The sequence below is a fragment of the Eubalaena glacialis genome, chromosome 8 (assembly GCF_028564815.1).
Source record: "Eubalaena glacialis isolate mEubGla1 chromosome 8, mEubGla1.1.hap2.+ XY, whole genome shotgun sequence".
NCBI classification, from domain to species: Eukaryota; Metazoa; Chordata; class Mammalia; order Artiodactyla; family Balaenidae; genus Eubalaena; species Eubalaena glacialis.
The window spans coordinates 96,076,261-96,099,984 of NC_083723.1; the positions used below are offsets into that span (position 1 = coordinate 96,076,261).

At 35.7% G+C, this 23,724-nt stretch overlaps 1 protein-coding gene across 1 annotated transcript in view; it reads left to right on the forward strand.

Annotated features, from left to right (window-relative positions):
• CFTR (CF transmembrane conductance regulator) overlaps nt 1-23,724 on the forward strand; it is a 199,644-nt gene that overhangs the window by 66,246 nt on the left and 109,674 nt on the right. The window contains exons 10-11 of the mRNA XM_061198249.1: nt 4,628-4,810; nt 11,140-11,331. Coding sequence (XP_061054232.1) covers nt 4,628-4,810; nt 11,140-11,331 — 375 coding nt within the window. The remainder of the gene's footprint in view (nt 1-4,627; nt 4,811-11,139; nt 11,332-23,724) is intronic.

Below are 23,724 nucleotides of genomic sequence, written 5' to 3' on the forward strand. Positions count from 1 at the left end.
TTTCATGAAGATTTCTAGACTCCTTAGTTCTCCCTTTTGGACGACTCCTGGTTTAACCTCCACCAATGACAACACCAGTCACTTCAGTTCTTCTCCCAGCAGCACCCTCAATTCCCTTTTCCTTTCACTGAATCTTTTGCTACAAAACATTCACTTGATATCTTTGACGAAGGAGGTGCTATCTGGGAAAATCATATACTCTAGTCAGTTATAAGTTTTATACAGTTATTGTTTCAACTTCAAATGGGCCTATAAACTTTCTTGAGAAATATTTTCATTTATATGTAGTTAATTTTCTTTACCATTTCTCTAAAAGCTTTTCCAGATTTTTACCACTTTCCTGAAACTCCCAACCTCTCCCAGGTTCTGCTCACCCCCAGCAGATGGCCTTGACTTCTGTAAGATATAGAGAAAATATATAGATGCTATAAAATATGCAGCATCATGTGTGAATGCTTATAACTTCTTTCTTCACCCTTGGGATTATTTTTTTCTTCTCTTTCTTGTCTAAGTGAAAGATGTATGCTTCCTCCTGCCTTTGACTAAACTGTTATCATCTTGCTTCATCTTCTCAGGACATGGGGCCAGGAATTAGTCTCTCTCTACAAGTTTCAACATCTTTTTTTCAACTGACTCCTTTTCACATTTAAATATTTTCAAGTTAAAAAAATTTCTTCTCTGACTTTTGCCCACCCAGCCTCATCCTCCAAGCTTTATCATTCTGCTTCCTTTTGCCATCAAAGCTGTTCTTGCTTCGTCATCTTTTATGACTTTTCCCTGCTGCAATCTGGATTCTGCCCTTACCAATACATTAAAACTGTTCTTTTAAAACTACTTATTTAAATTAGCTTTAGTGAACCACTCTTTCCATGTCATCTTATATTCTGACCATGACTTCTAAGTCTTCCCTGTCTGCCTCTTCAATGGTGATGGGCCACTGCATCTGCACCTAGGCTTCCTTCAGGCATTTCATGCTTTCTGGGTGACTCAGGCTCAACTGACATCAATGTGCTGATGACTCTCAAAGGCAAATCTCTAGCCCCAGTTTCTTTCCTGAACTTCATACATCATTTCTAAATTCCCTGCAAGCTCCTCAAGCACCCACAGTCATCACTCCCCAAGCTTCATAAACCTGCTCCTTCCAGTGTCTTCTCCACGCGTTTGATGATGTCACTGTTCACCCAGTTACTCAAGAGGCAAGTCCCTGATGAGTTATATGTGACTCCTCACTCACACCACACCTGTGAGTAGGTACAGTTTCTATTTATGTATTAGGAAGCTGAGCTTTAGGGAGTTTAAGTAACTCGAACAAGGTTATACAACTGGTTGGGAGAGAGCCAAAAGGTCAGCCTAAGTTTCTCTGCCTCTAATTAAAAAAAGTGGACTAATGCTTTACTGTATACAAAATACTTTCATATATATTATCTCATTTAAAACCCTCAACAACTCAGGAGACTGAAGTTCAGAATGTCATGATTTATTACCCAGCTGGTTGAGAAGATGAGACAGAGACTGAAGTAAAGACAAAGGGTATCATAATCCTTCCTCTGACAACCACAGGGGACTTGTAAACATGGAACATGTTCAACTTTACTAGGGATCAAATAAAAATAAGATCAATAGTGAGATTCCATTTTCACCTATAAAACACAAAAAACAGAACAAAACAAAACAAAATAAATCCCAAACCAGAAAGCAACAGTGTTGATAATGGTTCCTCAAATCTAGCACTCTCATACCTTAATGGAGGAAAATTTGGAACTACTTTTCAAAAGACTTAGAATTTTTGCTATACCTTTTGCCCTGGAAATCCCATGTGCGGGAATTTATACTTAAAAAAAAAAAAAAAAAAGAGATTTGCGCCAAGATTTATAGCAAAGTACATGCATCACAGAATTATTAAGTTAAAAAGAAAACCATATAATGTCAAAAATAGAGAACTATTTATAGTTTATCCATACTCTTGGATACTATCCTGCAACTTAAAATTATATTTAAAAGAATGTTTAATGGTATGTGAAAATATTTATGATTTATTATAAGTCAGAAAAAGCAGGTCACAAACCTTATGTATAATTTTTCCTTAATGTTGTAAAATATCATATATATGATTTTGTATATATATGTGAAGGAGTGGAGGGGTATCATTAAAATGTTAAACATGGTTTCTTTTCAGTGGTAGGATTACAGGTGATTATTTTTTTCTTCTTGCTGCTTTCCTCTGTTTACCAAATTTCCTGAAATAAGTGTTTTACTTCTGTACTCAGAAATTAAAGTTATTAGTAAAAACAACCTTCCATTGGTCCAAGGGCTTATTGGATAAAAGTCCTATTTCTAAGCATGGCACATGGGCCCCTTAATTGCCTGCACTGCCCACCTTACCAAGGATACCCTTTGTTATCTTACCATATACATCTCACCTAGCCACTCACCATTCCTGAGATCTATTTTGTTCTTTTAAGCCTAAAATGTTGTGCATCCAGATCTTTCTTCCTGGAACACCTAGACTATTTCTTGCTCTTGTGAAATAACCACTTACATTCTTCGTAGCCTAGTACTGTGTCATTTACTTGGTCAAATTCCAGACTGAGTCAGTTGCTTTCTCTAATGCGCTCCTATAGGACTTGGTGTGAATTTTCAGTTGTAGCACTAAACACATTGCAGTATTAATATCTATCCATATGTTATTCTCCTATGTGGGATTTTTGAAGTGGTCTTTTTAAAAAATATTTATTTGTTTATTTGGTTGTGCCAAGTCTTAGTTGCGGCACGTGGGATCTTCGGGGATCTTTAGTTGCGGCATGCGGACTCTTAGTTGTGGCAAGTGGGATCTAATTCCCTGACCAGGGATCGAACCCAGGCCCCCTGCATTGGGAGCATGGAGTGTTAACCACTGCACCACCAGGGAAGTCCCTGAAGTGGTCTTTAATACAGAGGTGATGCTCAATAAATGTCTATTAGATAAATAAATGAATAAAGGAATAACAGATGCCTTTGTCTCATTTAAAGACTTTTCATTGCCCACTTATTAAAAGCTTTGCTTTTAGTTATCTGTTGACTGAAAGGGATGTTAGCCGTTCATATCATAAGAATTCAAGCAGTGGTCTTCAAGCTTAATTGCTTATGTATGCCCTAAAATAGTTCTGAAAAACTATGTATATCTGATACACTTTAAGTTGACTTTTCAACTTAAAGACTAATTTTTCAACATAGGTTTAAGTGGTGGCAAAGAATGTAATTCTTGTCTATTGTATATTGTCTTCATATGTTAAATAATTTTTTTCAAAACTTGGGAGCTGCAGTTTCAGTGCAATTTCATGGGAAATAAATGAATAAATGAATTTATGAAGTCAGGTCTCATTGTCAAGCCGATCAGCTAAATGTGACTTGCTTTATGTCAGGAAAGTGTGACTTGACTTTAAAATGCAGATAATAATTTGTATTAATTTATTAACTCATTAAAATTAAATAATTAAACAATAAGTTAATTAAAATATCTTATTTCTCAATTCATTTCTGAAATATGATTCTGAGATGATAAGACACATAGATTGCCATCAGTTTGAAACTTGGGTGAAATAAGATGTTACCTCCTTCAGTATTTCTGGCTTTGCTTTTATGGGATCACCTTTCAGGAGAAAATCATTCTCTTACGGTCCCCTTGTTTGTATTATTGTGCTTTTTACACTCCAGAAAGTGCAACGTAGCTAAACTTAAGGCTGGTGAGAAGGCTGCCTCTTCTGTGTAAAGTGAGGGAAGGACAATTGTGAGCAGGAAGTGGGAAAGAGAAATGACAAACAGCAGGCAAATTCTCAGGCAGATTAACTTTAGGAAGGAGTACTTTTGCATGTTGAGGATGTGGGAATACATTCCGTTAAAACTGTGTGCACTACCTCCCTCCTGATAATCTGTAGTGCTGTTTACTTTGGTTTGAAGACCACTACCCTAAAGCTTCCCATGGGGCAGTATAGAAGCAGGGCACTTTCAAAAGAGAATTCCTTCTCCCAGCTACTCTTACAAAAATGGAATTCATTCAAATCACATGGCAGTATCATCACATTTATACTTAATAATAGCTAATTAAAGAAATGCTTTGAGCTTCTCAGAGGAAGGTACTACCAGCATGATAGAGCAGAAGATTTGGGTTGTAATTCTACTCAGGCCTACTACTTACGTGACTTTAGTTGCTTAACCTCTTTGAGTCACAGTCTACAGCTTTGAAAGAGAAGGATTATAAAATCTACCTCATATATTGTTATTCTGCTGAAGATTAAATAATTATGTTCATGTACCCAGCCTATAGGGGAGGATATATATTTATGTGTGTGTATATATTTACATACACACATATATATATATACACGCACACATATATATAGATAGATACCTTTATATATGTAGATAGATATCTTTAATTAAATTTGGTGGTGAGCAACAATCTGAGAAATTGAAATTATTATTATAATTTTCAGATGTTTTGGATCATGTGCTCTAGAAATCATGTGCTATCAATTGTGTGCTGTAAAGTATGGGTCATGTGCCATGTGATTTTCAAACTAATCATACATAATGCAAATAGCTATTGAAAATATCTGAAAAACGTTTTTTTTTTGTTTTTTTTTTACAGGGATTTGGGAAATTATTTGAGAAAGCAAAACAAAATAATAACAATAGAAAAATTTCCAATGGTGATAACAGCCTCTTCTTCAGTAACTTCTCACTTCTCGGTGCTCCTGTCCTGAAAGATATCAGTTTCAAGATAGAAAGAGGACAGTTGTTGGCCGTCGCTGGATCTACTGGAGCAGGCAAGGTAGTCTCATTTATACCTCATTATGAAGATCTTAACTTGACATGATTTTCTCCTTTCTTTTTCTAGTTTGTCTGTAATGTAATAAGGTGTTTTGGAGAAATTCTTACATTGGTATTAGGAGAATACTTGTATAGAGTTCCTTATAATATAAGTTATTCCACTGATAGCATCCTCTAGCCTTTTATTTCTTCCTATTATTTTCAGTGACTTTTTCTTTTATATCTTTATATTTTGGACACCACTCAGCACAGCATCATGCACATACAGGATGAGCATTCAATAACTTTATTGAACAAATGAAGCATCCATTTTTACCAGTCTGTGGTACAGACATTTTCTCAGAGCTGGTCCAGGAAAATCATGGCTTAGATTTTACTTCAATAGCCTCATGTAAAAGGTCCCCATTTTGTTGACATTAGAATTTTGGAGAATGGACTCAGACTTGCTTATGATTTATTATGAGGAAAAATTATTGAGTTGGGACAGTTTTTTGAAGGCAATACATAGGAATGTTAATTTATTCAGTGCTGGTCAGCCTCAACACCCCCCCCCACCCCAACTAATTATAAACCATGGATATTTGGAGATATATCTGACAAAAATTAATAGGTTAGAAAGCTAAAGGGTCAAACTTTATGGTCAGAAGAAGACTTTATAGTGATCTTCAAAGAGCTGAGTTATTGTTCAGATAATTATAAACACTTGTTGTCTTTATCTAGGAAATAAATTTAAAGGGCATGAAGGAATAAAATCAGGGATAAGAAAGGGCCTCCTGGCTTTGGAATGGGCTACTAAGGATAATAGGTATTTGCTTTGAAAGTCTATTAAAAATAGGTTCTTCATCCCATTTGACTATAATTTTAGCTTTGATGAAAGAAAAGGAAGGAAGGAAGGGAGGGAGGGAGGGAAGAAGGGAGGGAGGGAGGAAGGGAGGGAGGAAGGAAGGAGCAATGCTGCTATAAGATAAAAATGTAAATAAAAATAGAAATACTCCTGAAAGACAGTTATTTATTAATGTCTAATATAGGAAGAACCATATTTTGAAGAATTTAGTCTGAGACGTGGGAAACAAAATGCCACAGAAAATTTCTAGTCATTGAATTTAGTGTTCATAGTGCTAGTGATATACAGTTTGCTTATTTCTCTCTCCAGGTACGGTTTCCCACATGAGAAACAGGCCTTTCAATAAAGTAGTTGTTGTGCATTTTCTTCTTAGAAAAATGTGTTTCTTCTTCAAGTGCTACTTTTTCCTTCTATTTCTTGTATAGTATTACTAGCAATTATCACTATTAAAAGAAAATGATACCATAGGAGGAGTTGCTAATAAACAAGTCACAGATGATCTAAACAAGAATGATTGCTTGTGAGCAGACAGTAATAGTATTTCACAGAATTTTTAAAATTAATTTTGTTTAGGTGTTTAAAATTACTTCTTTAAAGGTGTAAACAAATAGCTTTGGGATTACAGATTACAAGACTTAACCAGCAATTAAATTTCAGGCAACTCTATTAAGAACTGATGAGCAGATAATTGCTGGCTGGAGTTACAGTTGCATCTTCTGGGAAGTAGATATGAAGATGGAGTCAGATGGAGGCAGTGGCCCCTTAGGAATAATTAAACCCCTCCGAGAAACAACTTGGCAACTCAGTCTAGGAGGATGTCCTTTCATAGTATAGGAATGGAGCATTTTATAATCTTATTAGATAAAATATCTAGCTGAAATATACGATAGAATAATTGAAAATATTCACATTTCAAGATAAATCCTGCACCACTCAATTTGGTAATTTGTATATCCAAAGCCTTAAAAATAACCAAATAACTTGTCAATTTCTATGACTTATCCTAGTATGTTTGCAGAGATTTTATATATTCATCACAACATTGTTTCAGTAGCCCAAAATTGGGGGAAGCCCTAAATATCTAACAATAGGGGACTGATTAGATAAATTTTGGTGTAGTTATATAATGGCATGTTATTCAGTCAGGCTAAGGGATGTTAAAAAATGACTCTGAAGATACTCTTAAGTGAAGAAAGACAACAGGTTATAAAATAATATGTACATTATGATCTGCATTTTATAAAAGCATATATATGTGTATACTTGTGTCCAGAAGGACATTATGGATCAAGTAGCTATCTCTGAGATTTTGGTTGTATTTTATCTCTCTGGAAATCCAGAGAGATAAAATACAATAAGGTCAGGTATAAGGATTAGATAAGCAAATGTACAGAAAGCCCTTGATGCAGTACTTGGAACAAAGTACATGCTTAATAAATGGTAGTTGTTTATACTGTTGTTAAAACTTTGTAGAAAAGCAAGAAAATGCAGATAGAACAAAAAATATCAGGGAAAAAATGCACATTATTCCTAATTTCACCTCTTAGGCATAATCAGGTAAATATTTTGAAATATTTTTATTCTAGACATTTTCCTATATATATGTGTTTATAAAAACCAAAATAGGATTATTCTCTAATACTGTATTGTAACCAATTTCACTCAGATAGAAATCAAACACATCACAAAGATTTATCTGCAGAGCACTGTCATTCGCAATGGCTGCACAGCATTACATGTTTTTGTTGAATATTCAGATTATTGCCAAGTTATTTTTGTATAAATGATGTTGTGATGGCATTCTCTATTATTTGTAAATCGATTGATCTGTATCTTTGTGCATTTCATAATTTTCTAATGATCCGTTTCTAAGACTAGGATTGCAGAGTCAAAGAGTTTACAGATTTTAAAACCTAATTTTTATTGGACTGTTTAATTTTTGAATAAAACACACGTCTTAGTCTCTTTAAAAAAACCAGTAAGGTCAGGTTTAATTTTATCACTCTCCCTTGTTATTAATGTCTAGACTGTAGGGGAACCATGTCTTCTTTGTTTTTATATTCCAAGGACTATCATAGTACCTAGCATGTAATAGGTGCTTGATATAAATTTATTTAACTGAATGTCTTTGGGAAAATGAATTTTGGGGGGGGTTCTAATCTATATTCAATATCTTTCATTTATGAAACTTCCTTGAATTATTTTAATTAAGCAGTATTGGTGTAAGAGTCTACACTCCTGGGTATCCCCAACTAAAGGCTGGCTTATGGCATCGCCCCCAGGGTGTGGGGATTTTGAGTTCTTCTGTTGTCTACACAACTGAAGCAGGTCTGTGGCCTTGCTGACAACCCCTGACACCACATAGTCTCTGTCTTCTGCCCTGGCTGGCCTTGCTCTGGAACTCTTAGCTTGCTCTGCTAATAACTGAGCATCAGATGTGTGGAATGGCTGTTGGCTTCTGTTTTTGCTTACTTTTTAAATAAAATACAAAGTCTGCCAAGTTTTATCAATATTTGGTATTTTATATGTATATTATATTCAATGATGTTTATATTTAACTTCACATCTCTCAAAATACCAAACTATTGATAAATGTTTATATTGATAAATATTATATATTTATCTATATAAGTTTATATAGATAAATATTGTTAAATATATATTTAACCTTTTTATTTAATATATACAAACCTATATTTAACCTGTATATTGTGTGCATATATATGTATACATATATATGTATATATACACATATAATATTATATGCCTACACATATATATATCTATATATTATATATATAGATATGTAATCCATATATAATCTGATCCATTCCATTGTTGGGATTTATAAAGCTGTTCTATATGAAAATAACACTTCTAGTTTTAATTTTTATATAGAAGAATTTTATGTAGAAATAAGGAATTTTGGATTTTTTTTCCCTATACAATAAGAATTTTAAAATTTACTGAACTAGATATCACAAAGATGTCGTCTCTTGTCCCTCCTTTCTTCCTAATATATTTTAGGTGATATTATTATTTATTAAAATTTAATTCAAAATTTAAAATTCTGGAAAATTAAAATGTATAAAAAGTTGAAAATTTTCCCTCTCACTTCTGTTTCTCCTCTGCTTATTTGCCACTTTCCACCATTCTTTCTCCCAACCCAGGCAGCTACTCTTGTTAATTTTTTGAATGTATATATATTATATATATCGCTGCATAGTATTTTATTGTTTGGATAGAGGTCTGTAATGTAATGAGTCACCTATCGATTGACATTTGGGTTATTTCCAGTGCTTAGCTAACACAAAGAATGATGCTATGACTAATCTTGCATATATGCCATTTAGCACGTCTACAAGTATTTCTGCAATGTAGCTTCCTAGAAATGGTAAAGCATTTGTATATCTGTCAGACTTCCTGAAGGCTGCATCGATTTATTCACATGCCATACAGTCCATATAAGATTGCAGATTTATTCCCCCACAGCATCCCCAGCAGACGGCATCTTATTTTTGAATTATTTCTAGTCTCATTGGGTGAAGTCATATGTCAGTGTTTTTTTCAATTTGCACTTCTCTTATTATGAATAAAGTACAATATCTTGTCATATGTTTAAAGGCCACTTCTATTTTAATTTTTGGTAAAATATCTGTTTGTATACTTTGCACAATTTTCTAATGGGATGTTGGTATTTTTCCTTTTGATTTTAAGATCACTTAAGCGGGAAATTATTCCTTTGAGTGATATAACTTGCAAATATTTACTTCAGCTTGACATTTTTTCCTTTCGTTTTCTGTGCACAAGATTTTTTTTAACGTGATTTAATTTATCTTTTATTTTATGGCTTCTGGATTTTGAGTCATAGAAAGGCTTTCTTACTCCATTTTTTTTTCTTTCTTTCTTTTTTTTTTTAATTTAGGCATCCTTCAATGTTTTCTTCAAGTATTTTATGGTCTTATTTTTATACTTATTCTTTGGACTGTTTGGAGTTCATCATGCATATGGTGTGATATACGGCTACAGTTTTTTTGTTTGACCTCCAGTTGGCTGTTCAGTTGTTCAGCACCATATACTGAATAGTCTATTTTTCTCCACTGATTTTAGATGCCATCTTTATCAAACACTAGTTCTTTTGTGCATTTGGATCTGTTTGTGTAGTTTTAATTCCCTTCCATTGGTTTCTATATTTATGTACCAGTAATACACTGTTTAAAGTTATTGAGCCCTTCTAATTTAATATAATGTATCATATCATTAAATTATTGAGTAAAATACAATGTCATTTAGCAATTATATTGAGTAGCTACTTTGTGCCAGGTACCATTCTAGGCCCTGAGGATATAGTAGTGAACAAAACCCACAACATACCCTCTTCCTCAACCCAAGAGGCTCACATTCTAGTGGGAGATATACATATATATATATATATATATACATATATATATATATATATATATATATATATATATGTGTGTGTGTGTGTGTGTGTGTGTGTGTGTGTGTGTATGTATGTCATATGATAGTAAATGCTATGAAGATAAAACAGAAAGGAAGATTGGTGATAGGGGTGTGATTTTAAGCAGTGGAGATAAGGAAGGCCTCATTGAAAGGTAACATTTGAGCAAAAACTTGAAGGAGGTGAGAGATTAGGTCATGTGGCTCTCTGGGGAAGTCTTCCAGGTAGGGGGTGGAGCAAACCTGTGAAATGGGACTGTGTCTGTCTAGTTCACACAGCAGCAAGGAGGTCGGTGGGGTTGGCACGGTGAGCCATGGAGAGTAGAGCTGTCAGAGAAGTAATGGGAGCCACACCATTACTTGGGATCTTGTAAAAAGGCTCTGAGGGACTTACAAAGGGCCTTGTGAGGAGTTAGGCTTTTGTTCTGAAGACATTAGAAACCTTTGGAGGGTTTTCAGTAGAAAAGTAACATGATCAGACTTACATTTTGACAGGGCCACTTTGAGAATAGATTATAGGAAGACAAGGGCAGAGCAAGGAGATAAGTTAGAAGGCTATTGTATTTATTCTGGCAAGAGATGATATTAGCTTAATCCAGGTAGTAGTGGAAGAAGCCCCCAGATTCTGAACGTGTTTCCAAGAAAGGTACAACGGCATTAGATAGATTGAAAAAGGCATGTGAGAAAATAAATGAGCTGTCAATAAATGTCAGCTGTTACTAATCTTTCCCTGACCTCTTCCAAACCCATCCCAACAATCTGAATTAGGTGCCCCATCTCTGTGAGCCTCTATTGTAGCACTTATCACACTCCATTGTAATTGTCTCTTTTATTCCCCTTTGTATCTTTTGTGCATAGCAGTATACCTAGAACAGGAAGTGCTTAAAATTTTTTGAATTGAATAAATTAATATAGAATCTTTAAAAATTAGGATACTTCTGCTTAGGATGACAGTTGGAGGCATGTGCATCCTGAGAGTGATTTGATCAAGTGATTTAACTTAATAACAATGGGTTTATTTCCAGACTTCACTTCTAATGATGATTATGGGAGAACTGGAGCCTTCAGAGGGTAAAATTAAGCACAGTGGAAGAATTTCATTCTGCTCTCAGTTTTCCTGGATCCTGCCTGGCACCATTAAAGATAACATCATCTTTGGTGTTTCCTATGATGAGTATAGATATAGGAGTGTCATCAAAGCGTGCCAACTAGAAGAGGTAAGTAATTATGTGAAAAATATCTGATTATGCATATGAAACCTTCAAACTATATATTTAACTTTTTACTTAATCAATCTGTATATATATTTTTTATTTTTATTTTTAAATTTCATTTATTTATTTATTTATTTATTTATGGCTGTGCTGGGTCTTCGTTTCTGCGCGAGGGCTTTCTCTAGTTGTGGCAAGCGGGGGCCACTCTTCATCGCGGTGCGCGGGCCTCTCACTATCGCAGCCTCTCTTGTTGCGGAGCACAGGCTCCAGACGCGCAGGCTCAATAACCGTGGCTCATGGGCCCAGCCGCTCTACGGCATGTGGGATCTTCCCAGACCAGGGCTCGAACCCGTGTGCCCTGCATTGGCAGGCAGATTCTCAACCACTGCGCCACCAGGGAAGCCCTCAATCTGTATATATTAATCACATTTCCACAATGGGTAAACTGTGAGTAAATTAATTAATAAAATATATGACCCCTGCTGTAAGAAGCTTGCAGAAACATAAAGAAGTTACAATTTATTTATTTATTTTTTTTAAATTTATTTATTTATTTTTGGCTATATTGGGTCTTCGTTTCTGTGCGAGGGCTTTCTCTAGTTGCGGCAAGTGGGGGCCACTCTTCATCGTGGTGTGCGGGCCTCTCACTATCGCGGCCTCTCTTGTTGCGGAGCACAGGCTCCAGACGCGCAGGCTCAGTAGTTGTGGCTCACGGGCCTAGTTGCTCCGCGGCATGTGGGATCTTCCCAGACCAGGGCTCGAACCCGTGTCCCCTGCATTAGCAGGCTGATTCTCAACCACTGCGCCACCAGGGAAGCCCACAATTTATTTTTAAAATGGTGGTCTGGCTTGGTTACAATAAAAACTCTATGAATGGTAAGAATTTTGTACACTTATTAGTGAGACAGATGTCCTCCATGGACATTTATATAGCATATATTTTTTAAAAGGTACTTCAAAATTACATAAGAGGATTTTAATTATTTTAATAACACCATAGCCTAATGAAACAAACATTGACCTCCGGTAGGGAATCAACGATTAAATTGTGATTATATCTCATCCTTTGGCCTTGAACATGTAACCATACAACCTTTAGTGACTAATTCTCTGAAACAGAGGCAAAATTACGATGAATCACTTCGTAACAATATCGAGGAATGAGCTAATCATCTGGAAATACAGAAAGCATTCCAAGTGAAGTCAGTACATGGATCTTGTACTATTCAATACATAAATTGCATGATAAAGGGTTCAATAATTATCAATGTTAATGGTAGGGAATATATCATTATGAGGTTTATCAGCAGGGAAAATATCACATTATGAGGTTTATTAGTAGTATTGCCTGAGTAGTGATCTTGATTCAAAATCACTATCCTTGGTAAATGGCATTTGACATTAGTAGATTCCTTTAAATCAACTTTTATGAAAAAAAATTGCAGTGGAATAAAATGAAGCTTAAAATGCAGTGCAAGAAAAATAGAAAAAAGGTTAATTGTGGATTAGATAGAAACTGCAGTCCTTACAAAAGAGGGCTACATCCTTGAACAAATGGCTTTTTATGTATATACTGACTCATTCAACAGTAGTTTTTAAAAGCTCCATTCTCTTATTTTTCATACACTCTGAAAGCATAATAAAAATGAAAGCTATCCTGAAAAATACTGGATTTACCTTGAAGAAAATATTCTTCATTCCTCAAAAGCTCTTCTTCCAGGGATAGTATTTCACAACCTAGAGGTTGGAACACTCATTAAATTTGTTATATAGAATCTGCGTGTTTCTAGAGAATACAGATATTTGTCTAGGAGGGGGCTAGGATGTAGGACTGATAGTGAGTGCCCTGCAAGATAAATCATGGGCTCTCTTTGTTTATTAGTGGCAAGGTGTTGGCAGGTTTCTGGTAGGTTTTATTTTTTGCTTTGAATATATCTTTTCCCATAGAAATGGTTTTATAAATGGTGTCTTGATTCCCCCAAGTAAACCTATGAAAGTATATTTAACCCAAATATGGCATAGCTATATTAGTAGTAGTAAATTCAGAGGTATAGGTACCTAATTCATAGGATAAGCATTTACTATCTTCTGAATACTGTGCTAGGTCCTGAGAATGCCAAGTTGAATAAGATGTGGTCTATTTTCTAAAGAGTGCATAGTAAAGTGACCTGTGTTTTAATGAATGGTTGTATGGTATGTGAATTATATCTTGAAAAAACTGTTAAAATAATGAAGGAAAGAGGATAAGAGTAAAAACATATTATTCCTTTTTTTTCTGATTCCATGGCCAGCCTTAAAATTATTTTTAAAGTGTATAATCCTTTTTTTTTTTTTTTTAGTATATTCTCAAGGTTGTACAACCATCACCACATTTTCAACTCCTCTAAAAGAAATCCTGGTTAGCAATCAATTTACATTCTCTCATACCTAACTCATCCACCCAGCCCTAAGCAAACTTTTGTCTTTAAAATATTCCTATTCTAGATATTTCACATAATTAGAATCATACAATATATGGTTTTCTGTGCCTAAATGAACTTTTAAACTATAAGAAAATAGGGAGTCTTAATTTTGAAAACATTTATTGAGACTTGCTGTATTTTATGAAAACATGAATAGAGCAAGATCTATATACTGTGGAAGTTCATGGGCCAGTAGGAAAAAAAAATCAATAAAGAACATAATGGCTGCTCTAATAGGAAGAAAAGAGGCATTTCTATAGGAGTAAAAGGATGAAGCTGAGTCTGCTAATGTAAGGAATAATCTCCAGAGGAGGCACAAGGCTGATGTCCTCTGATGGAATGATTCCCTGTGGAATTCGAATGGTGACAAGAGTGAAACTTATGGCATTGGAGGAATTTTTTTGATTAAGAACATTAGAGCTGCCAATAAAGTAGAGAAGATTAGGTTGATATGAAGAAGTGAAGATTGATGAGTGATGTTCCCTGGATTGTTGAGAAAATTAAATGAGATAAATAGAAGGTGCCTAACACAACATCTGGTACAAATTAGCCACTCAGTAAACAGTAGCTCATTTCTATTTCCTTTGGAGGTGGAGAATACTGCTAGAGAGCATGACGTAAGATAAATGTGTCTGAGAGCCTGTTCTTGTTGGTGAGTACTGTGGAAAAAGGTGGGGTTTGGCGTAATTGAAGAGAACCATGAAAAATCATCAATATCAATTTTGATGCTGACAAAAGCAGTTTTAAAAGAAAATTATAGAAGTGGTCATCTATAACTGGTCTACATGACCCAATCAACAAAAGTTGGAGTGGTCTGTGGAAGAAAACAGTTGGCATACGATCCTGAAGGTCTGGCATGTAGGCATATTGGTTCCATGCTCCAGAAATGGCCACAGGGTTGGGAGGTGGTTCTAGTTTCTCTGTCCCTTTCAAACCCCACAACATGACTTCTGTGATTACCAGACACCGTTCACTGTAGTGGAGGCAGGGTGGGTACAAAATGAAAACCTTATTATTCCTTTACTCAAAGAAAACATATGCAAAGAGACCATTTCAATATAATATAGCAAGCGTTGGGCTAGAAGTACTCTCAGGCACTACAGAAGCCCAGTTGAGGGAGCTTCTCAGGGAGGCTTTCTCTAAAAACAGACACCTTGAAGGATAAGTAAAAATGGAAAATATATTCTGGACAGAGGAAACTGCATGAGCAGAAAAACCAGACATGAAACCACTTGGTTTGCTCAGGGAACCACAAGCATCTTGATAGAACGAGAGTGTTATTGGGGGACAGTGAGTGGGGAGGAATGAAGCCGGAGAGCCATGTCCTGGGAGCCTTGAAAACCAGTCTCAGGAATTTGGTCTTGGAGAGCTTTAATCAGGGAAGTGATGTAATCAGCTTTGCAATTCAGATATATCTCTTTGGCTGTGATATGAGAAGCAGAATTAAGGTGGACGTGATTCGAACCTTTGTGGATTAGCAGAAAGAACAGAGATTTTGAAACCTAATAGAGCTGGGCTACTGAAGAAAGTTATTTAACCTTGCTGTATACTAAGTTTTATCCTCTGCAATATAAGGATAATATTACCTATTTTATAGGGTTTTGTGGATTCTTCTGGCACATAGAAAGCACTTAATAAATAAAACAGCGATTATTATTATTAGTAGTAGTAGTACTTTTTGCTATTCTGATTAGAAGGAGGAAGACTAATAGGAAGGTATTTCAGTAATCCAGATAATGTCAATGATGGACAAGAAGAGACAAAAGTATCAGAGTAATTATGAGAAGATAAGGAATCCCTTATTTGTGTACTCTTCAATATTTGCATCCTTAGGAAGGGGCATCAGGAAAAATGAGCCTTTGGGAAAAGGTGAATAATTTTTTCCTCAAGAAATTAGAAGAGAAGAGAAATTGGTTTAGGATTAAGGATTCCTTGCATAACAGGAACTGGAAAGAGGTACAGGTAGAGATGCTATGGGTTTAGCAAAGAAGGATGTGGAGGTCAGTTAAGATGTCTGATCTTAAGATGGCTAAGATGTCTGATCAAGCAGAGGGATCACAGGTCTTGCTAACAAAGTACCAGTGGAGGACACCACTAGATGGATTTTAATAATGATGGTGTTTTTTGTTTTTTTATTGTACAATTCACTCTTCATCCTCTTTGCCTTAAAATAGCAAATAAAACACTTAGCTTTTTATTTTTAATAGTCCCTGAGTCCCTGCTCCTTTCTGTCCTGCTGACTTTTGCAACTGACTTAGGTCTTCCTAGTCATCTTATGATAGGCGAAACCATCCAGCATCTCCTAAATTCCTGTACTTTAAACTGGCAAATGTAGTAAGTACAATGAGTACATTAGTATATGATTTTCTCTTCTCTTTACTGAATGTTTCCTGTATGCTATTATCTATCCAACTACATGGTAAATTCCTTGAGAATAGTGATTCTAAAAATTTTATTTTGGGATACTCCACCAAGCACATTGATAGTGAGAAGGATAAATTCTTGTTGGATGACTGTTTCAGAAATATTTTGAAGTAGGCATGTCAGTTGCAAGAATTTTGCTCAGAAAATGTTCTTTTCTGAGCCTCACAGTCTCAGAGTTTGAGGAGACAATTATACAACAGAAAGTTTTTGCTGGGAGTGACAAATAAAAATAATTAAAAGTGCTAGACTATCCTGGCAGTCAAAATCAAGTTTCCCCTATTTTCAGTGACTTTAGAGTTTCCGATTTTTGTTGTTGTTAAACAACTGTTCCCACCTTTGAAAGAGGCCAGTGAGAACCTTCCAAAATGAAGGTTTTATTTTTTTAAGCATTTGATGGAGGAGTTTTGAGCACAGGAACACAAAATACCTACAGAATCCTTGAGGGTTAACACCTGGTGTCAGCCCAACACTCCCTCAGCGTGTTCTCTCTGTGGCCCCTATCACCAAATACAAATATTCATGATTCAATAGGTTTTCATTTTGACTGCCAATGCTGATCTGTTTCTTAATGTACTACATCTAGACTTGGAACTGTAGATGAGGCGGAATATTTTCTTTGTCATTTTTGCGTTTTTATTCAACTTTGATATCTACAAAGCACTTGAGTGTGTAATGATGCCTGGTGTCATAGGAGTAGGCAGGTAGGTGCAAATTTGCTTGGATAGGAAAAAGCATGCACAACATAGTTCACATAGTTTTCTGATTTCAGTCTGTGGTTGAAAACTATTCAGCCAGTGGGATTGAGTGAAGACTTTATCACAGGGAAGGGCATGGAGACAGTGCTATGCTGATAGAATAAATTGTAACAAGCAGACACGAGAACGCAAGTCCTGTTCAGACTCTTCACCTTTAGGTCTCCTCTTTCAGGAACTTCTCCATGTCTTGCTTATATGTCCTACTTTGGATCTAGATTATAGTAGAATGGATTTCTAGACAAATTAATAGTTAATTCTTAAAAATACCATTTTGTATCCTTGTGCCCATTAACTTATCCTCCAATGTTTTCTTTCCACGTTCCCAAACTACCCTTAGAATCCTCCTAAATATTTGTGACTTTTGTAACCAGCACTGAAGATTTTGCTAGCTCAAAAAGAGGAATTAATATAATTGGGCCCCCGTTAATTTACTTATCCCGTAAGGAGATTATAATCGTATTTTGTCATTGAAAGAGTGACAGGTTTCACTGTCCTCTTGCCTTGTAAAACTTTCCAGAATACCGCTCCTTTGCCATTCTCCAATATCTTATCCTATGACACTGGCTCACAACTGACAGCAACGGATCCCAGGCAGACTAGTGTTTGGGTACCAAGTAATTGGACTGTCTTTCTTCAGTGACTCACTCTCTTGTAAAAGGACATGGTTTGGAGCAGTGATTGGCTTTTGTAATAGTGCATGGTGGGAGGTGGGGTGGGGGATGTGAGAAGAGGTCCGAGGCTTAGGATATGTAATTGGTTTTCACAAAGCTGTTGCAGTCCTTCTGTAACCACAAAATGGTCGTCATTAGGTAAATATTTGTCACGGCCATTCATTACATACACATTGTAATAAAAATATTTACTGTGTAAGTTGAAGAAGTAAAATCTGTTTGTGTTTTCTATTCCACTAGACAGTTTTCATATTTAGTCACTAGAAGAAAAAAAAAATTGGGAGGAACTTGGCAAGAAATTACTAAGAGAAAGAAATCTTGGGAGGGAAACTGGCAAGAAGTATGAAAAACTTGGGAGGGAAGTAAGCAAGGAAATGAGTTAACAACTGTGCTGGAAAATAAATTCCATCATGCAGATACCACAAGACTAATTAAATTTGAATTTGACCCCTGGATCTTCAGATCTGGCCAAAACTAACCTGCATTGAACAGACTTAACCTTTGGGTGGTCAATCCACCGTTGTAGGAGAATTCAGGAATGTTCAGTTGTGAGTTCTGTAAATAAAATGGTGCCACACAAATTAACATTTGCATTCAGTAGTAGCCAAGATATAATAGACATCCAAAACAGATATTCGAAACACACTGAACTATGTCCCCTAAACCAGAATAAACCACACTAAGTGACTGTACCTTGAACCACCTGTCATTTTCTACTGATAGGTAATTAAGTTTGAAAGCACTCCCATTTATTTATTATAATATGAAGCAAGTACATTTATTTAATAAAACTATGGAACCAAACAGGAACACCATAGCGTTTCCTGAACTAGACTATTATTTCACTTAATTTGAGCCCTGGAACTTAAAAATAAATACTAGCTAACATCCATTGGGAGGGCATAAGTCAGCATTGCTCTGCTAAGCAGTTTTGCACACCTTGGTCCATTGAATTCTCACTTTCTAGTTATCTAGTGACCACTTTCCCTAGAGTTTGCAATCAAAATGAAAATGTGCTGAATTCTAAACGTGTGAACTAGGGTTTAGCAATTAAGATTACAATTCTGGAACTAATTATTAGCTTAAACAAATGGGAGTTCTTATATCTCTAAAACCTGAATAACCCTAAGACTGCCCCTCTTCCTAAGATGTGGGCAGATCAACAGAACAGTAGTATAAAAGTTGAATTATAACTGTCTGGGACCAAGCTATCTCATGAATAGATAATGAAATTAAGATATTTAGGCCAGGCCTTCATATTAAAAAACAACAAATCATTAAGTTTTCCAAAGGTCAAAGCCATGCTGTATCATTATATATAGGCCTGATGTTTCATCCCTTTTGAAGAACTGGGATACTGGACCCCACACTCTTGGAATTTTCCATTTTGTAGTGATGGCTAATTAAACAAGATCAAGAGAAGACTTTACACTTATATTTTAATAGAACTTTAGACTTTAATAGAACCTTAGAACTTGGTAATGTTGATAAATTCCTTTCCAGGAAGGGAAACTTGGGTTTTCTAAAAATTGAGTATAAGTGTTCTCTAGACAAAAATAGCCCTTGAAATGGCAATTATATTACCATGAATATATTTCAGAACCAAGTCTATAATACCTAATTTTTATTTAGAAGGTTTAATTACCCTTGATTCAAATTTCATAAATTAAAAAATTGATTTCAATAAGCATTTGTTGAGTTTCTGCTATGGACACAGTATATGTTAGGTACTCTGAATGCTGCCTGCAAGTATAACAAGGGTCCTGTCTGTAATGAGTTTTTGACTTACAGATTTTTTGGGGGGGAAAATATGTGTATATATATATATATATATATATATATATATATATATACACACACATATATATGAATATATATATTCACTCATGTAGTAAATATTTGTGAGTGCAAACATTAAACTAGGGACTGCATCAAACTCTGGGAATTACTGGTGAAAAAGGCACAATCCCTGTCCTCAAAGGTCTTTCATCCTGGTGGAGATGAACAAGTAAAACCAGTGCAGTTTGTTAAATTCTATGATATTGGTTAATACCGGGTGCTTATATGGTATAGAGAAGCAGCACTTAATCTGGTCTTAGAAGGTCAGGTGAGGTTTCCCTGAAGGAAGTGACATCTAAGGTGAGAGATGATGGATGAGTAGGAATCATTTGAATGAAGAACAGGGAGAACATTCCAGAAAGAGAACACAATGTATAAAGCTGGGAGCCAACAGAGAACATTGTACCTTTGAGGAGCTATGGTCAGTTGTGTGTGGCTGGGGTGTAGGATGAAATGGGCTGGAGTCAAGTGAGAGCACTGCACTTTCAGGGGAGCTCTAGGTAGTGCAGCGAAGCTGGGACCTGGAAAGGAAGGGGTATATGATGAGAGCTGAACTGGGAGAAAACAATCAGATCGTGGTTTCTGTCTCCCCACAAACAGCCAAAAGAGGCAGAAAGGGAGAGTCATCCACACTTCACTTTCATGTTTCATATACCTGGGGAAATCCAGTTCTCATGCAGTGGTTTAGCTGCAAGAGGAGTCGGCAAAACGTGGTGCTTAGTGGGAGCACAGGCCCCTTGGGAGGGGAGCAGGCGGGTCCTCCGTGGTTGCTTTTCTTCACTGGAGGGAGTGCCATAATAAAAACAATATTTTAGGAAGATTTATCCAGTGTAACATGCAAACTGGAGGGGGATAATGGAGATGTGGATAGACATTTATGAAATATTGTTATGCACATTTTAAAGTGTAAGAAGTGAAAGTTTGAGAGACTTGTTGAAGATCACGTCTCATAATTGATGGGACCAGCAAGAGAATCCAAACCTTCTGACTTCTTCTCTTTTTTGCTATACTCGATTAGGGTTGTTGCCTATTAGAAACTCCTACGACTTATGCATTGAACATTGCAGACTTTGAGTTAGGACTTCAGGCTGGTTAATGTCACTATGATTGTAACAGTATTATTAAACCATTGGGATTATAAGTCTGCCATTTGTGAAAGAGAAGGTTATGATAACAAAGACTTGTGAACTAACGGCACTGAAAATTTCATGACATAGTTTTGAAAAGTCTTTGCAAGATATTTATTTTCATATAATTGACATATCAAGCTACCATACTCCTAAATTCCGTACTCCTGGATCTTGGGAAGACCATCTATACTAACACACTTGAAATTTAAATGTCAGGACATTTCTTCCCATATCTTCTCCCAAATTATCTTCTTTTCTTCTCACCTTGGGGCAGAATCTCTTCTTCATGCCTTATGACCTCAAATTTAAAATATAGAGGTCCAAGTAGGTGGGCAGTCAGCTCAGGGAAGGAAGCCTTCTCAGGGTAAGTTGAGCAGCTGGTTTTCTAAAATGAGCTCTTGAGAGAATAAGGATATTGGTAGGATTACTTCAGAGGTGATAGGTGAGGACGTATTGAAGCCCATCTCCTGAGGAGCCCTGGTTACTAGGGACCTGGGAGACCTGCGAGGAACTCCAGAGCAGGATCAAGTGCGAGATAACACAGTAATGTGCCAGTGAAGCTCTGAGAAAGGAGTACTTTCTGGATGCTGGATTTGTCCCAGCATCTTGGGTGGGTAGACCTAGAAAAGATAGTTAAGGAATGAGTAGGTTCTTAAGTGCCAATTCTTAGACCAACTGAATTAAAATCATCTAGAGAGCTTTTAAAAAATAGATCGTTAAGAATCATTTCAGAGAATCTGAAATCTGGAGTCCAGAAATCTGTCGTTAAATGAGTCTAATGTAGAGCTAGAACACAATAAATAAGATTCTTTGTCTCAAGTATCTTTTCTAACTTCCTTGGGGACACTTATCCCAAGATACATTAAAGCACTGCATTTTACAGCTCTTCGAGCTATGAATAGAATTACATATATACTCACAAGTTCATACATAAAACCATGTATGTATATATATATATATATATATATGAATATTAAACAATAGTTTAATATTGACGACAAAAGACCGTAATATCTATTATAATAGTGCTTTTTGTACGTTTGTTGGGTCCAATAATGAATATATTGGAATTCGAGTTTTCTGCTATGAATTGGTCAGTACCAAAGCCCAGTGAAAGAAGAGTTTTTATTTTTCAAGTTGATAGAACGTTCTCACTTCTTAAGCTTTCTAGCAAGGATTAATTTTTAGCCAATATTTGTAGGTACAGCTATTTGTAATCAAGTTTGACTTAGGCCAACAGACTATCTTCCCTAATGAACAGAACTCCAATTTTTAATTTATAGAATTCATTCATGTATATTCCCTGCTTTAGAAGTTAACCTCCCTCTGTGGATACATATCATACAGAGCTACATCCACAGTTACAACAGCTGTGTGCAAAAATGGTTAATTCATTTTTTCTCTCTATACAGTACTCTCTTGGCTTTCTCACATTCTCTTCTTCCTCTCTTCTCCCTTCCCCTTCCCTCTGTTCCCCCAACACTTCTTTTCTCCTTCCTCCTTCTTGCCTAGTTTCCTTGTGCATAAAGCATAATACAAGTGCTTAGTAATTATTAAACATTAACAACAGTGGCGTTAACTGTCTAATGATTCACTGTTAAAGACGTGCCTTATTGAATGGCATTACTTCTGAAGTTCATGTTCCCTCAACCCAAGCTTCTCACCGTCCTCCCTTACCACAAGCAGCTGTATCATCAAGGTTGTTCTGAAGAGGGATAAGACAGCCATAAAACAAGGTTTATGGTATTTTCCTATCTACAGAGTCGCAGGAAGCTCAAATGTACTCAGCAAATATTGCATAATTACATAGGACCATTAAATGTAACACTCCACCCTTTCTTTAAAGTTCTCTCTCTCTCAATATAGTAATACCCTATACCATTCCTCTATGTTCAAGTCAGAGTTGGTGAGCTTTGTATTAGCAGTTCCTCTTTAACAGCTTCTGGTTTGTCTGGCTCAGTTGAATAATATCAGGGTGATGAAATTTAGGTGCATTTTAAAAAAGTAAAGTGGTACACATTTGTGTGAAAAGTGTGTTCATAACATTGGGTATATTATATACTTTTTAATAATAAAATAAGTTAATCTTTATTGAACATTTATTATAATATTACTTTGACCCTCTCTGGTACTCTTTATCTAAGTATTTTCAAGTGCTTTACAATCTCAAACAGACTTAATGTATTTTGTGCACAGAATCCTTTGAAGTTGACATTTGCCTTTCTGACCAGCATGTTGTAAAGGAAGTTAGCCAAAAGAACAGGTATCTATTCAAACAGGCATAAAAATCACAGGTTAAAATGCAGATTCCTGCGCTCTGCCCTAATTCTTCTGAGTAAGAATAGGTGTAGCATTTTTAAACAAGCTCCCCAGGTGATTCTGAAATACTTGGTCCAGGGATCACACTTTGAAAACCAATGATCCAGATATTTGATTTTATCTGTAAATAAACTGTGATGAGAAAATTATTAAAAACTGAAATGGCAGTGTAGGGTGGTTACAAAGAAAGATTTTTCAGGGTCTCCTTCAACAGGAAAATTAACTGATCACAATTTTTAAAAGTTTATATTTGATTTATTTTAAGATTTAGGTTTAGAAAAATCTCAGTAGTTAATTTTTATATTAGAAATCAAATCATGCCCAGTATCTTAATTCCAATAAATGATTTCCTCCAATAATTTTTATGGGTAACTCCAAGAGAACTCAAGAGAAGTTGCAGTGCAAGTAAAGAGAAATCAAATTTGTCTCTGGGTGCAAAGCTTCTCTGAGCAGCACATGCTCTTACGCTGCTTTTTAAACTCATGATAGCACCAAGGCTGAAAACCAACACCCTTAAGATAAATATAGCACCAGATTGGAGTGCCCTTAGTAATCAGCAAAGATAAATATTTAACAGTGTATACAAAACAAAGTGTTTTATGTTAAATCAAATAGAAGCTAAATACTAATAAAGAAATCTCCAAATGAACAATACAGTAATCAGAACAAGTACTCACATTAGCAGCAGGATATTGGTGTTATTAATGCATCTGATCTTAAAATAATGGGCTTATTCACAATTCTCTTCAGCCTACCCCTACTATTTTGTTTCACTTCAATCTCGGCAGCGTTCTAG